Source organism: Epinephelus lanceolatus, chromosome 9 (genome assembly GCF_041903045.1).
Source record: "Epinephelus lanceolatus isolate andai-2023 chromosome 9, ASM4190304v1, whole genome shotgun sequence".
Lineage (NCBI taxonomy): Eukaryota > Metazoa > Chordata > Actinopteri > Perciformes > Serranidae > Epinephelus > Epinephelus lanceolatus.
In genome coordinates, this window is record NC_135742.1 from 28,514,347 (window position 1) to 28,528,138 (window position 13,792).

Sequence of the window (13,792 nt, forward strand, 5' to 3'; positions counted from 1 at the left end):
CCATTTCTTTAAGTTATTCTTCCTACAGTTAATATCTAGACCCCATGAGGTTTCGACAACTCAGCGCCAAGATTTAACTCTCTATTCACCTAAGCTGAGTTATTATGCCTGAACTGTCAACGGTGTTGTTCTGCTCTCTATTGTTGTTTCTTTTCAGTTTTGTTTTGTCTTTGTTAAAGCAGAAGGCTGTGTGCTTTGAAGACTAAAATATGTACTTACATTCATTGAAGGCATATTCAAACCCCTCCAATGTTTTGGGGAAAGTGAAAGGAGGCTCATCTTTCTTCATCAGTTCATCTAAGTCTATTCTTGACAGCAAATCTGAGGAATGGGAGAACACAGAAGATCAACAGTTAGCAGACATTAGCGACAACAGTCACAGCTGCTTCTCTTCAAAGAATGTCAAGAGTCAAAATGCCATGACACGACCTCAATCATGACATCATAACCTGGCAACATCACCTACATTAAAATTTTAATTATGTCCCCACATTTGGTTAAGTTAGGAAGCAAGTGCTGCGCCAAAGTCCTCCTACACGCTTACACTTATCCTCAGGTGGCATAGCAGATGGAAAAGATGATATTCCCATCAAATAATTACCACAACATAATGTATATTAACAATGTTTTTTTGCAAAAAATATCACTAAAAAATGTGGGGAAAAAAAAATCACATACATTGATCTGCAAAAATGGCTAATAAATATGTTGTACTCAAGGTTAAGCACAACATTTCCTCTCATATGTCATCCATTATTGGGGCCAGTTAAATATGAACTGGCAATAAAGTTTTCATTTCGTGGGAAATAATTTAAAAGAAAAAAAATAATAATTTAGCATCAGATAGGCCACATTAACTTTAAAGGCATACAGCCACACATCAGAGTGAGAAGGATTGCACATTCCTTTGTAACAATGTGAGACAAAATTAGTGTTTCTGGCACATTTACTGAATTGTGACTTATGCACAATATTGTGTGATTTCACATTTTCATAATGCCATCTATCATTTTAATTCTAGGATGGTGTAATCTCGCAGGAACTACACATTCTTTGCTGTGGTTTTCAAGACAGTCGGAAAAGTTTTCCTACAGGGACAAGTAGACTGGACATCATCAGTGATATAAGATTAAATCCGTATTTATTTCTGTGTCTTATTAGGCAAGTCAGGCATGTTGGTGTGTTTGCCTATAGGTCGAGATAACAGACTTAAGAAGGGGCAAAGCAGCAGACTAGGAGACTTTTTGTTGGAGATGATCCAAGCAACAGTTTCGACATAAAGAGACGGTAAGTTAAACTGAAAAATACATTAAATTAAAACTAGAAACGTGTAACGATATAAGGCCATGTAAGCTGTAATCATAATTTTATATGATGCCCTTTGAGTACCCTTTCTCCCCTTGCAGTATAGTTGCCCCCTCCTTTTTGAAAATACATTTTCAGGGTATTGTTCTATATTTACCTTTGAGTGCAGTTGTTTTCTCTCTGTCCTCCTGGCCAGCTATCTGGGCCATAGTGATCCACAATATGTACAGGGCTGGTGTGGCAGTGCGAAGATGAGAGAGCATGGGTCCTCCCCTCCCAAAGATCACTGACATGCATCCTGTCACATGGGTTAATTGAAAAGGAGACAATAAGGACTACAAATCATCACACATACAGCACATATACTGTCTTATATCACACTCTAACATGCCTGTACCTGCCAGAGAAGGAGTCCCTTCCTTATTTATCACAGACCATAAAGGTAACTGCCTCAAAGCTTGTTGCACCTGCAAGATGGCAGTGAGCCAAAACATTATAACATAGCGTTGAGTCCTGCACTCCTGCACAGGCTACACGCTTATAGCTAACTGTATAAAGCGGGGCAGTGATAATGCATAAAGCAATAACACACTGCATTACTAACTAAGTGTAAGTATTTGTCAATGTTATGGCTATGAAACATGTAACTCCTGGTACGGCTGCAGTCGTGTAGTCACCCAACTTTGCACACGTGCGTCAACTGAATTAATTATGCAAACACAGCAAAGTTATTCTTGCTCTAAACCCACCCTGCAGGTAGTAAAACACATTCGTTTCCACACGCTTAGCTACCTCACACTGCTCTGTCACTCTCCCAACAACAGTCAACATCTGTTTAATGTTTCGTGCTCTCACAAACAACTCCCGGAATGTGTGACATGTCGCTCTACATGGAGTCACTGCGAGCAGGTACAGTACAACACTGCTTTTATTTCACAGTCGTGTCAACCGAACGAAACAAAACGTTTCGGAGAGGAACAGCTGTTTACGGTAGATGCATGCATGCTTTTTGTTCGACTCACGCACCATCAGTATTTGCGACTGTCCAGTTGCTGCTGCTTCCTTGAAATTTCTAAAACAGGAAGGACTCTGAGCAGTGCGGAGCATGGAGAGCGTGAAGCTTCCGGGTTACCGGGGCAACGGACTGGAAGGGATATTTAAAGAGACAGTGACACAGCAGCTGTTCCAGTTTGTACAGATGTTTTCTCTTGTCTGATATTGATTTTCTTGGTTTACTATGTAATACTTTATGGTGGAATGTAACTGTAACTATAATTTTGAAGTATTTGTATTTTTATGCTGTAATTGTAATGCTCTACTGTACTGCATTTCAGATGGCAAAAAGTACATCTTTGTTATCTTTGTAAATAACGACTTTACATGTGAAACATATGATCATCTTATTAAAAAGGATGCATTGTTTTAGATCACACTATCCCACGCCATATAACATTGTTTAAATTTTCATAATAGGTGCTATTTTTTTGTTTTTTACTATTGATACTTTTACTACAGTTTAATATGTATTCACTTTTTCTATTTATTTATTTGTACATTGAAGGTCCCGTATAATTCTCATATTCAGGTTCATACTTGTATTTTGGGCTTCTACGAGAACATGTTTACGTGCTCTAATGTTCAAAAAGCACATTATTTTTCTCACACTGTCTGCCTGAAAATAGCTGTTATCACCCCTTGTCTGAAACGCTCCATTTTTCTATCTTTGTAGGCTGTCTCACTGGAACTGCATTTATTTAATTATTTGTTAATTTGGATCCCCATTAGTCACTACCAAGGCAGCAACTACTCTTCGTGGGGTCCACACAAGCAACGATTACATCATAGAGTAAAACAAATATATAATTAAAAATCCAAGGCAAAAAGAAACAAAATACAAACAAAAAACAGGAAAAATACAAAACAACATTCAAAAACAAACAAACAAACAAAACCAAAGCTCTTGCCTAACATTGCCAGAAAGGAGCTTGGGTCCATGTTTACTTCCTGTCAGCTGACAAGGAAAGTATAAAAGAAGAAACGCTCATGCTGACAGAGACAGTGTTCAAGGAACCAGACTTTGGTGTCAGGTCTGTTGGAGTCAGTTGGGCAGGCACTACAAGTCACACTTTAACCCATCATATCATTGTTGTTTCACCTCTGAAAAATCCTTCCACCAGATCAAAAAAACACATACATTATACTTGCTGATGGTTTTTGTTTGTTTGTTTGTTTGTTCATTTGTTTTTATGTCAATATGCATGTTCGTTTTCCTTGTTATTGGCCTAGCAGAGGCTGAGATGCAGCTTCTCAATACAAACTGTGTGCATTTCTCTGCAGACTGAGCGTTTGGATATTTTCACAGTATTTATATAGCCCCTGCTTTACTTAAAGAAATAAATAAATTTGACTTTTCACAATATAATAATAATAAAATTATTATAAAATGTATTTTAAGTACACAAAGACTCTTAGTCAAGTTTACCTCAGATACACTCAAATCCATAGTAAACAAGAGCAGCTGTGGCTCAGAAGGTAGAGTGGGCTGTCCGCTAATTGGAAGGTCAGCGGTGCCATCCCCGGCTCCTCCAGTCTGCATGTTGAAGTATCCTCGAGCAAGATACTGAACCCCATATTGCTCCTGATGGCTGCTTCATTGGTGTGTGAGTGTGTTAAAAAGTGAGCAGTAGCAGGTGGCACCTTATCTGGTAACCTTGATCACCAATGAATGAATGTGTGTGTGAATGGGTGAATGTTACTCGTAGTGTAAAATGCACTTTGAGTAGCTGGGAGACTAGAAAGGCACTATACAAGTGAAGGACCATAATAAATAAGAGCTTGTGCAGGAGAGGTAGGATGCTAAAAGTGTACAGGTATACAATTATATCTCATTCAAGATGTCCCAACAATCAACACTGTAATTGGGAAGTTACCAATGTTTGTTTGATATGTTTTTGAGTAAAGAAAGATGATGAATGATGAACAATAAGTAAGATTGGAATCCACAAAACTTTATTATATTCTTTGTTACATAAGAGGAACAACATGACGCACTGATTGCATTGTCCTTAAATTGTTACTTACAGTACTGCAGATGCCTGACCAACATTATTTTTTCCCTCACATGCTTGATAACAATATCCATTTTAAGATGCCTGTGGTGACAATCTGTATTTTATAGAATCCCTAAATTGCTATGATGTCTTAACCATGCTATATATTCACTTCCATTTTAATATTGGATAAGGGCGGAATAATATATATCAGTATATAATAAAGTCTAATACCTCTGCATGTTTTACATGTGTCAACACCTTTAGAAATAGGACAAGATTTGATGCATGTGTGAGTGGCTGTGATGGAGTAGTGGGAGTACAGCATCATAGACATGGTGCTCATTTATCATGTAAGTGTAGGATTAATTTAAAGCCTTACATCAGGATAGGCATGCGCAGGTTCTTCTCTCACCTGGGCCCATACTGCACCTCGTTGACTTGCAGAGAAAATTAATTTAATGTAAATCCCTTAAACAGAGGGGAAAAAAATACAGCATTATTTTCTTTAACATAATAATAGAAGAGGATAGGGATCAGATCAGGCTGGCAGGAAGACTTGATCTCCACCTCTGGCACAAAGACGCCAGTTTCCTCTCAGGAGAAGCTGTTGTGATGGAAGTGTTTAGCACTGTTCTTGCAAAACTGTCAGAGTAAAATGGATCACAGGATTTTACTTAAAAAAAATGGCTGAAACTTAACTTGCCAGACTCACTGATAGAGTGCAACAGGTGTCTTACCAGAGACCACCTTCCACACCCAGTTCACCTATATCACGTACCTACAGCTGTATGTTATGACATGTGCTTTTATAATTCACAGAAATAGCCTCCTGGTTATACTAAAGCTGGATGCCCTACTTCTGGATGGCCTCTAGAAGTTGAAGCTGTTTCTCAGGGGAGCTGAGCTACCCTGTTTCCTCAAGCAGAGCGCTGGAGATGCTGTGAGGGGAGACCCAAATAAGAAACAGAGATGACATATTGTGGCATTGATATGGCACTGAGCTTGAAAAGATAAAGGAGATGCTTCTCACCCACTTGTATGCAGCATCCGAGAGCGGATGTGTGGACTTGAGTCATATGACTTGGATTTACGTCAAACCTGTAACTTAAATTTTGTTCCAAGTTTGATATTTTCCAGATTTGACTTGACAAATAACTAAAAAAAGTCTCAGAAAATCAGTTCAATTGGACTTGAAATGCTTGAAACCCTTCTCAAACCTAAAGAAGAGCAGACATTCTGGCCAATGTCCAAACTGTGGGCCTATTTGAAGCTTAGTTTGACTTGATGAAGTAATTATTGTAAATTAATGGCAGGATTTTTCAGATTTCATGTAATGAAAGCTTGCATTGATTCCTCATTTGTATACAAAGACATTCTATAGTTAATACTACTGATAAACTCCTGCAATCATGTGACTGTATGTCTTTTCTTGTAGCATCATTTTTGATGTTTTAATGTGATATAGTATATGAATAATCGCTTTGTTGGTGTATTTTGAATTGGATTAATTTGAGGACAGTTACATTATGATTTGTTTGTACTTTGAAAGCCAAGGAATAAGCAATCGATACTTTTTACATGGAAATGTAGTGAAACCAGTGCATGCGCTGGCAAAAGGATCGTCTTCCTGTAAAGCTACCATGCTGGCACACTGCATGCTGACACAAAGCTTGTTGTACTCAATGGATGAACATACAAATAAAACCAACATGTCTCTGCTGTGAGAGTTTGCTGTGGATAATGCACTAATATACTGAGGGTAATCAATTGAAATGGAAATCAGAGGAGTCAAAATGCTGTGACTGTTTATCCTGCATGAATATGTCATGATGAGCTCCGGGATCCTAAAATGTTTATGTAGGTTTGATAATCCCCAAATGAATGCCGCATAATAGAATATTCAGTTTATTCTTTGTGATGAATCATTCTTTGTAATGATTTGTTGTGAATTATACTGTCAGCTTTTCTGACAGTTGTCTTCTGAACCTCTCACCCGATGGAAATACAAGTGGATAACCCTACAGGTACTTACTCTAGGAGGGATGGCAAGGGAGAAAGAAAGAGATCAAAGCGTTTCTTTCACAGAATACGAACAGTTTGGCTCGCCAAATACTTTCTTTTTTTGCAACACCAAAATAAAACAGTTTCATTGTTATGTCAAATACAGTACATCTACAAAGACTAATGGTGCTTTGTTGTCTGTTAGCCTTTATTCGGAGTCACAGGCAGAATACAGTTTCGGAACATTTTGTTGTCTTTTGTATTCACTAAGTGGTTTGGTGATTGCAATCTTGCTACATTTGCATTAAAAATCTAGTTAAGGAAAGGAACGTCTCTCTCTGGAGCTGGAAATGCGCCCCCCCCCCCCCCCCCCTCAAAGGAATTGCACCGGGTGTGCAGTAGCCTTTGTGAGCTGGAATTATATTCTTGTGATGAAAAGAGCATCATGTGTGTTGTTTAAACCTTATTTGAACATTAGATATAACACAAAGGGACATCTGATGAATCAATGCAAAAATGTAATGCTAACTTCATAGTCATAAATCATCATTAATTATTGATTTCACAGAGATCCCACAAACTGATCACACGACAGAAGAAGCATGTTCAATGGTGAAGTAAGAATATGATTTTATTATCATGTTTAATTCTAAAACTCTCTCCATCTCATAAATAACAAAATACGGACAAACTTGGAAAAATATACTCAGCAATTGTATTACACATAAAATAAATGTTTTCTCAGTTTGCACAAAATACTGACTGATATTACAGAGTGGGGCAGATTTTTGGGACACACTGTAATCAAAACATACATCATCTTGCTTCCCAACCGTTATATTTGATGTTTGCTTTCAGGAACCAGGAGAAAGTATGCTGACACCAACGTCTTTACACTCACTGTCTCAAAAAAAAAAAAAAAAACTTCAACTACCAACAATGATCACACAGTCCCATCTTGTCCCAGGCAAACAAATCCAGGCTCTCCATTTCCCAGAACTGATTTCTGGAGATGTGCTCCAAAAAGATGAAATGCCTCTGATGCAGCATAGAAAAGCACAGAGTTTGTCTGAGACGTGTGCATAAAGAGGGAAGCAACGTCTCCTTCACTCTTTTTGTTGTTCCAGTTTCTTGTCCGCTCTCTCACTCGTGTTTTCATGCACACACATATGCAAACTCGCTGCACACGGTGCATGCACAAACTCAATTACACCCACGAATGTGCACACGTACACACACTCTTCTACCTTGAGAGCTGCAAGTGAGTATTACAAGCAAACATTTACAACATGATAAAAATTCAAACTGCGTGGACTGTTATTGGGCAGCACTTTTATCGGATTGTTGTGTTCCCCCCTGGGTCTGATCTGCCAGTGTCTCATCAGCTGCAGGAGGGTCCTGTGGTCCCGGGCTACAGCAGCAAACAAAATAGGCTTTCTGAAGTTCCTCTACCATAAATTTCTCTCCATCTTCCAGCTCTGCGTCCTCCTGCATCTCCCACCTGGAAAGCAGAGAGAGACAGAACATCGGCTGTTTTAATACCAACAAGCATTTGTCACTCAGGGTTAAATTAAAATGCACACACAGCAGAACTAAAAGTGTCCTCTACAAGTCATGCCGGTGTGTGAAGATTGTGTGTCCATATCTGCGCTCTATTTGTGTCTCACCGAGTAAAAAGAAAGGACCAACCGCCCACAACTCAGCTTGGGTTCAACACAAAGTGTGGAATAACCCGTTGTCTAAAATAAATTCTTTCACACACACCAAGGCTCTGCAAGCCACACTTTCGCTCTTTAACTTCTCACATGGGGATCCTCTTCTCTTTCTTCTGGCATGCTGTGTGGGTCAGTTTCACAGCGGTCTCTGCTGCTGCGATACACTATCCGCTTTACAGTTTTGTGCTCATGCAAACACACACTTGCAGACTTGCAAGCATCCACGCACATTCAAACAGAGAAAAGACTCAAGGGATGCTTTTGAGAACGTTGGGAAAAAAAGGGAAAGAAAAGAGAACCGTGCGTTTCACTCTTTGCCCTTGCCCAATTCATAGTATAACAACTGCTGAACTTTAAACCAACCCTGTTTGGGTGACTAATTTTTAGCCCAGTGGAAATTGCTCCTCACATCTTGTTGCCTCCCCATCTTGTTTAACCCGCTTCTACAGTATGTCTCTCCATCACATTTTCTAATTTCTTCGAGCTAGGGAGTGAATGGAGGGCTTCAATATGAAGACATCAAGGGTAGTCACGTTGTAATTCACTCTGAGTATTTCAATGGAATCTCTTGACGAGTGACTGTGGTCAATCAAATCCATATGGAGAGCTGGCTGAAGGCTGTCTTTGAGCTGCCGCATCACACTCCCTCCAAAGGAGAATTATATCTGTCCGACTGCAAATGATTGCATTTTCATTGCAATCTCTGCGTCTCCTTTTATCCCGCCCCCCACCTCCCTTCCGATTCCTCACTGTATCTTCAAACATGTACCATATAGTTGTGCTCTGTGCGTGTGTGTGTGAGGCGTACGTGTGCATAAGGAGGAAGAAGGGGGTAAAACACCAAGTATATCACGCATGTGTTTCATGCATACTAAGAAGCGGGCCTCTCAATGCGGAGCACTTTGATGAAGTTTCAGCCTCTGTCATAGTGTGTATCCAGACAAATCAGACATCCTCTTTCTCTGCTTCCCAACCACTGTCAGTGTAGTAATTACCGTCAGTAAGGGGAGGATCTGTTTATGTAAATATGCAGCTTTGACAAAGAGTCTTCCTCTCATGTGACTGCGTTCTCCCTCCACATGCAACTTTGGTCACTAGTTTCTCTGTTTTTCTGGGTAATTTTTGTGTCAGTCTGGATTTCTCTCTTTACATCCATCACAGAGTGAGTGGACTGTCTCAAAAAACGCAGAACAAAGGAAGGAAGTAGTTACGTCTGCCTTTGATGACTGCTGTAGGTGCAGATGACGACTGAGGGCAGACAAATTGCTCCTATATTATTTTTTTCATTGGCATAAAATTAAAATCAGTGCTACTAAATAACCATTATAGGATACAAACACTCACACAAACATAAACAATACAAATGTCACACAGTGTGCAAAACAAGAGCAGGAAAGGGGAGTGAGGGAGAGAAGACAGCTATAGGAACGGCGGCCAATAAAGGAGGGAGCGGGAGAGGAAGGAAGACAGGAAGGTACGCTAAAGGTTTTTCAATGTTTAATTTTCAAATAGGATTAAGCAGAATGACATTTAGCTGAAGGTTACAGGCTCAGCATTGTCTTAGCTGATATTGATATGCAGGAGGCGCCCTGCTTGTCACCGGGACAAACACCGTTGATGAATGAGAAGCCTTTCCCCAGGAAGGTGTTAAGTGCAAATTTGAAATGAGAAAGAGGTAGAGAGGGAGAAAAAAACACGGGAGCACACACAGACAGAGATTGAATTACCACGATAGTTGCCATGTATACTGTCACTAGATAATGTTGCCAAAAGTGTAAATTGTTCCGTAAAGTATAGGTTGCATATTGGCTGATCTCGTGCTGAAAATGAGCCGAAAAATACACAAGGTGCTTTGCTGTGTGTATCTAATTTCAACAACTATAACACAACAATGCCTCTTAGAAATGCATAAGTAGGCTAAAGTTGACAATAACTTCACTGTATCCTCATTTCGGCAAGTTTTACCCCGGAATTTACATCTTAATAAGGGGAGTCTTACCCTTTAATTCTTATGGGCTCTGCTCATTTCTCATGCATTAATACTGGAGCTGCTGACTTGGCTCTTCCTCTGAATACAGAATAGGACACACATATTAAGACTCATATATTTACAGGATTGATGCCACGGGAGATTGTCTCAGAGTGAGATGAAAAGGCTGGCTCAGATGTATTTCAACGTGAACATCAATGTAAGCTGTCCTAATCATGGGACGATGCAGGCACAAGACAGAGAGCATCTATCCTGATTTCCAGCTGATAATGAGTAGTGATGTTTGACAAATTAAGAGCATAAGCCCTGCTCAGAGATCATCCGGCAATCAACTTACTTACTAAATCTTACTCAAAACACACCACAGAGGAAACTTTGATGTTCGACTTCAGCAGCTCGCGGAGACAGAGAATAACAAAAAGGAGATGTGAACTCTGATGAAGAAAAAATATCGACAAAGAGAGGGGAAAAGGAAAAAAAAAAGGAACAGCGACAAAATAAAACAAGCAGAGGCACAAGTATAGACTGTAAAAGAGAATGAGTGAGCAGGAAGACAAAGTGCCTGAAAGATCATGAGAGACAGTGGCCAGTGGTTTCCTCTGCAGCTGTCAGTGGGCTGAGTGGTTTCTCTCAGAGTGTTGGGTGTTTGTGCTGCACTGGGTGCCCTGCCCGCTCTGCCACTGGGACCGCTGTTTGTTTAAAAGGCTCGCCTGTCAAACAGAGAGCGCCACCGACAGCCAGACACTCGGCTAAATGACTCTGACAGCAGCCCTAATCAGAGGCTTCGCACATTGCCGCAGGGCCTGGAGGATCCATCATAACCCAAGCCTAAATATTTAAAGTGCTAAACTTTCCAAAGGTCAGGCCTTTCCATGCATGCCAGGGCGACATGTGTCAGAGTAGTAGGAAGGAGAGGGACTGAACAAGAGAGAGGAAGAGAGAACTATGGTTAAATGTCCTCTATCATTTTCACCCTTGTGAGAACCACTTTCAGTTTTAGACCTTTGGAGTCAGGTTTCTTTTAGTGAGCAGACAGCGCTTTGACTGGTCGTCACATCTTCAGCCATCTCATTTGGGGTTAGAACCTGAGATTATGGTGAAGGATGAATTTGATTTTGTGTAAAAAAAAACACACAAAAAAACCCTTTTCAGCAATTCACATCACAAAACGGGTTTATAACTGACAAGATAGTCCCTCACTAACCAAGACACTCAGATTCACCCTATGCCTCTGAACGAAAAGAAAGATGAGCATTGATGTATCAAAACTTGCAAGTTATAAAAAGAATAGCTTCTAGACAGCTCCGAGTGAGCAGTCATCCCACAGAAAGCTGGGGATGGATGAACTTTTTCAATCTGACCACAAAAATTTTTTAAATTCAAGCAGCTACTTCGTGCCGATGTTGAAGTTTGAGGTGAGGTGTTTAAAGGTGATGAGTAGAGGTGAGGTCAGTGGATGACTGCATACCATCGGGATGTTATCAGCCCATTAAGTGGCTGCCATCTGTGGTTATAAGCCTCACAGATATGAATTAAAATGGACTGCTACACCTACTGGTATATTCAGAAGGCAATATCATCCCTTTCAATGGCCATTAACAGCTTGTTGTTCGTTTCAATTTTCTTTAGGTTTAATGTCCTGTGTTTGACCCATCCACCCTCACCACCACCACCTTCCATCCACCATGTATGCAAACTTTCTCCCACACATGGGAGAAATTCCCATGAAAGTTCTTTCTGGCAGACAGTCATTTCATGGCCTGATAATGGCCATCTCAACCTTATAGTAGATGTGGCAGGCCCCTACTAGCCCATATCTATGATACTTATCACCACTGACAATGGCCATTTAATAGCCCACTAGTGGATGAATGTAGTTGGTGAAAAGATGTACATACTGTAGAGGTATGTGTACAGTATGTCTGTGTAGTCCCTTTCATATGGGCACTGCAAACCTGAAGTTATCTAGACATAACCTGAAGGAGCTGTATGTGAGAACGCAAATGTCAGAATGAGGGGTATTGTACATTAAACTGACTTTACCCTGCCAGTTCCCTAGTTCAAAGTCTATGTGTATTGTCTGATTGAGCCCATAGGTGAATAGAGCAGGTGATTGTCCCAAATGGGCATGTGGATGACGTTTCTGTCATGTGGCTGGGGGTCATTTATACAAAGACGGGGACAAAAATGTCTAACTAGAGAGATGACTCAGGAACTTCTGTCTGTAAGGGCCTATGCCAAAATTGTCAGACAAATCCAAGAAAGGGAGAGAGAAAGAGACTTGGCTGTTTATGACAAAATTACGAACCAGCTACATGAGCGCTTTGTACTCCACATCATGTCCTGCCACCTGCATGCGCAACCCATGTGCCACCCCTTGCCTAAACCATTGAATGGGCTGATAATGCCTTCCAGTAGGCAGTAGGTGAGAGCACTTCCGACATGCACAATTTCCTGTTGGATGCTGCATATGTGAAAGGGAAACTGCTCAAGAAAAACGTGTCAACCTCATGAAGCCATGTGAAGTCCATACTATCTCATTTCAAGCTGTTGTGTACTAGGCCTTTGGTGTTACACAGAAGCAGAGTGTATGGGAATAAGTCATTACAGCAGATAGCACAGAGTACTTTTAAGAGGTGACAGAAAGCATTTGGAGTTCAGTTGCTCTGAAAAGAAGTCACAATTTGTTATACAAATCTGTCCAAATTTGATTTGATCTCAAATTTGACCTCAATTCATGGTTTCTGGAAATGAAAAAAAAAAATGAAAAAAAAAAACACTCATTGTGAGTAGAGGGACACAGGCTGCAGGACTACAAACTAAAAGAAAAATAAGCATTCATATTAAAAAAAGAAACCACAAAGATAAGAAATTAGTCGGGAATGGAAATCGTACATTAGAATCCAGTTCAGTTGGGTGAACTGACAAGTTCACAATACAGGGCGGGAAGGGAGGGGGGGTCATTTCTTCAACTCAATTTCCATTGAGAAGCAAACATCCAGTTCAATTTAGATATGTGCCTGTGCTAGGCCATGAGCCAGAGGAAGATTGTAACTGACAGCCATTGGACAGCCGGCTGGATTTGAATATTGACGAGACAGAGACTTGACAGAGGGGATTATGCTCTACCTTCTGACTTACTAGCCGCTACACTGATCCATTCTATTGTCAGATCAATTCAGTGTCAGGTCTACAGTATGTCCGTGTGGTGCGGTGATGCCACTCAGTATTAGACCCTACCTGAGATCCATCTCAATCCAAACTGATGTCCGCTCAAAAGCTACAAGACGCGCACTAAATCAGCGAGGACAAAAATATGCAATATCAAAGCAAATCTATTTCAAAGTAAACATGAACTGCTGTGTTCAATATAGTCGAATGCAAATACACACAATGTTGTATTACAATACTTGAAAGGATGACAAAATTAACTTTGCAACTGCTGACCTTCAACTTCAACCTTTCCAACTCAAACCTCGTCCTTCAGAAGCTGAGGCTGATGATTCCTGGAATACTTTCTATTCTTTTGATGACATTTTTACTTCATGCAGCAAAAATACAATAACACACACACACATGCACAGGCACACACACACACAAGCACACACATCTGCGTTGTCGAATACTATCACTGTGTCTTTTCACAATCTATCCACATTTGAATGAAGCTACACTATTGTACACTTCAGCAAGCCGATATCTCTGTATTCTAAATGTGTGTGTGTTGA

At 40.3% G+C, this 13,792-nt stretch overlaps 2 protein-coding genes across 4 annotated transcripts in view; both read right to left on the reverse strand.

Moving 5' to 3' along the window:
• The window catches only part of arb2a (ARB2 cotranscriptional regulator A), a 172,351-nt gene extending 169,922 nt beyond the window's left edge, over positions 1-2,429 (reverse strand). The window contains exons 1-3 of one of the 2 annotated variants that reach the window (XM_033619777.2): positions 2,332-2,429; positions 1,463-1,603; positions 220-321 (exon numbers count right to left, since the gene is read on the reverse strand). In XM_033619777.2, the coding sequence (XP_033475668.2) occupies positions 220-321; positions 1,463-1,598 (238 nt within the window). In that variant the 5' untranslated portion in view covers positions 1,599-1,603; positions 2,332-2,429. Of the gene's footprint in view, positions 1-219; positions 322-1,462; positions 1,604-1,702; positions 1,841-2,331 lie in introns of those variants that run through there. The other variant, XM_033619776.2, reaches the window with a different exon arrangement.
• Positions 2,430-7,544: 5,115 nt separating this feature from the next.
• kiaa0825 (KIAA0825 ortholog) overlaps positions 7,545-13,792 on the reverse strand; it is a 132,505-nt gene continuing 126,257 nt past the window's right edge. For both annotated transcript variants that reach the window (XM_033618475.2, XM_078170797.1), the window contains exon 23: positions 7,545-7,860. In XM_033618475.2, coding sequence (XP_033474366.1) covers positions 7,677-7,860 — 184 coding nt within the window. In that variant the 3' untranslated portion in view covers positions 7,545-7,676. The remainder of the gene's footprint in view (positions 7,861-13,792) is intronic.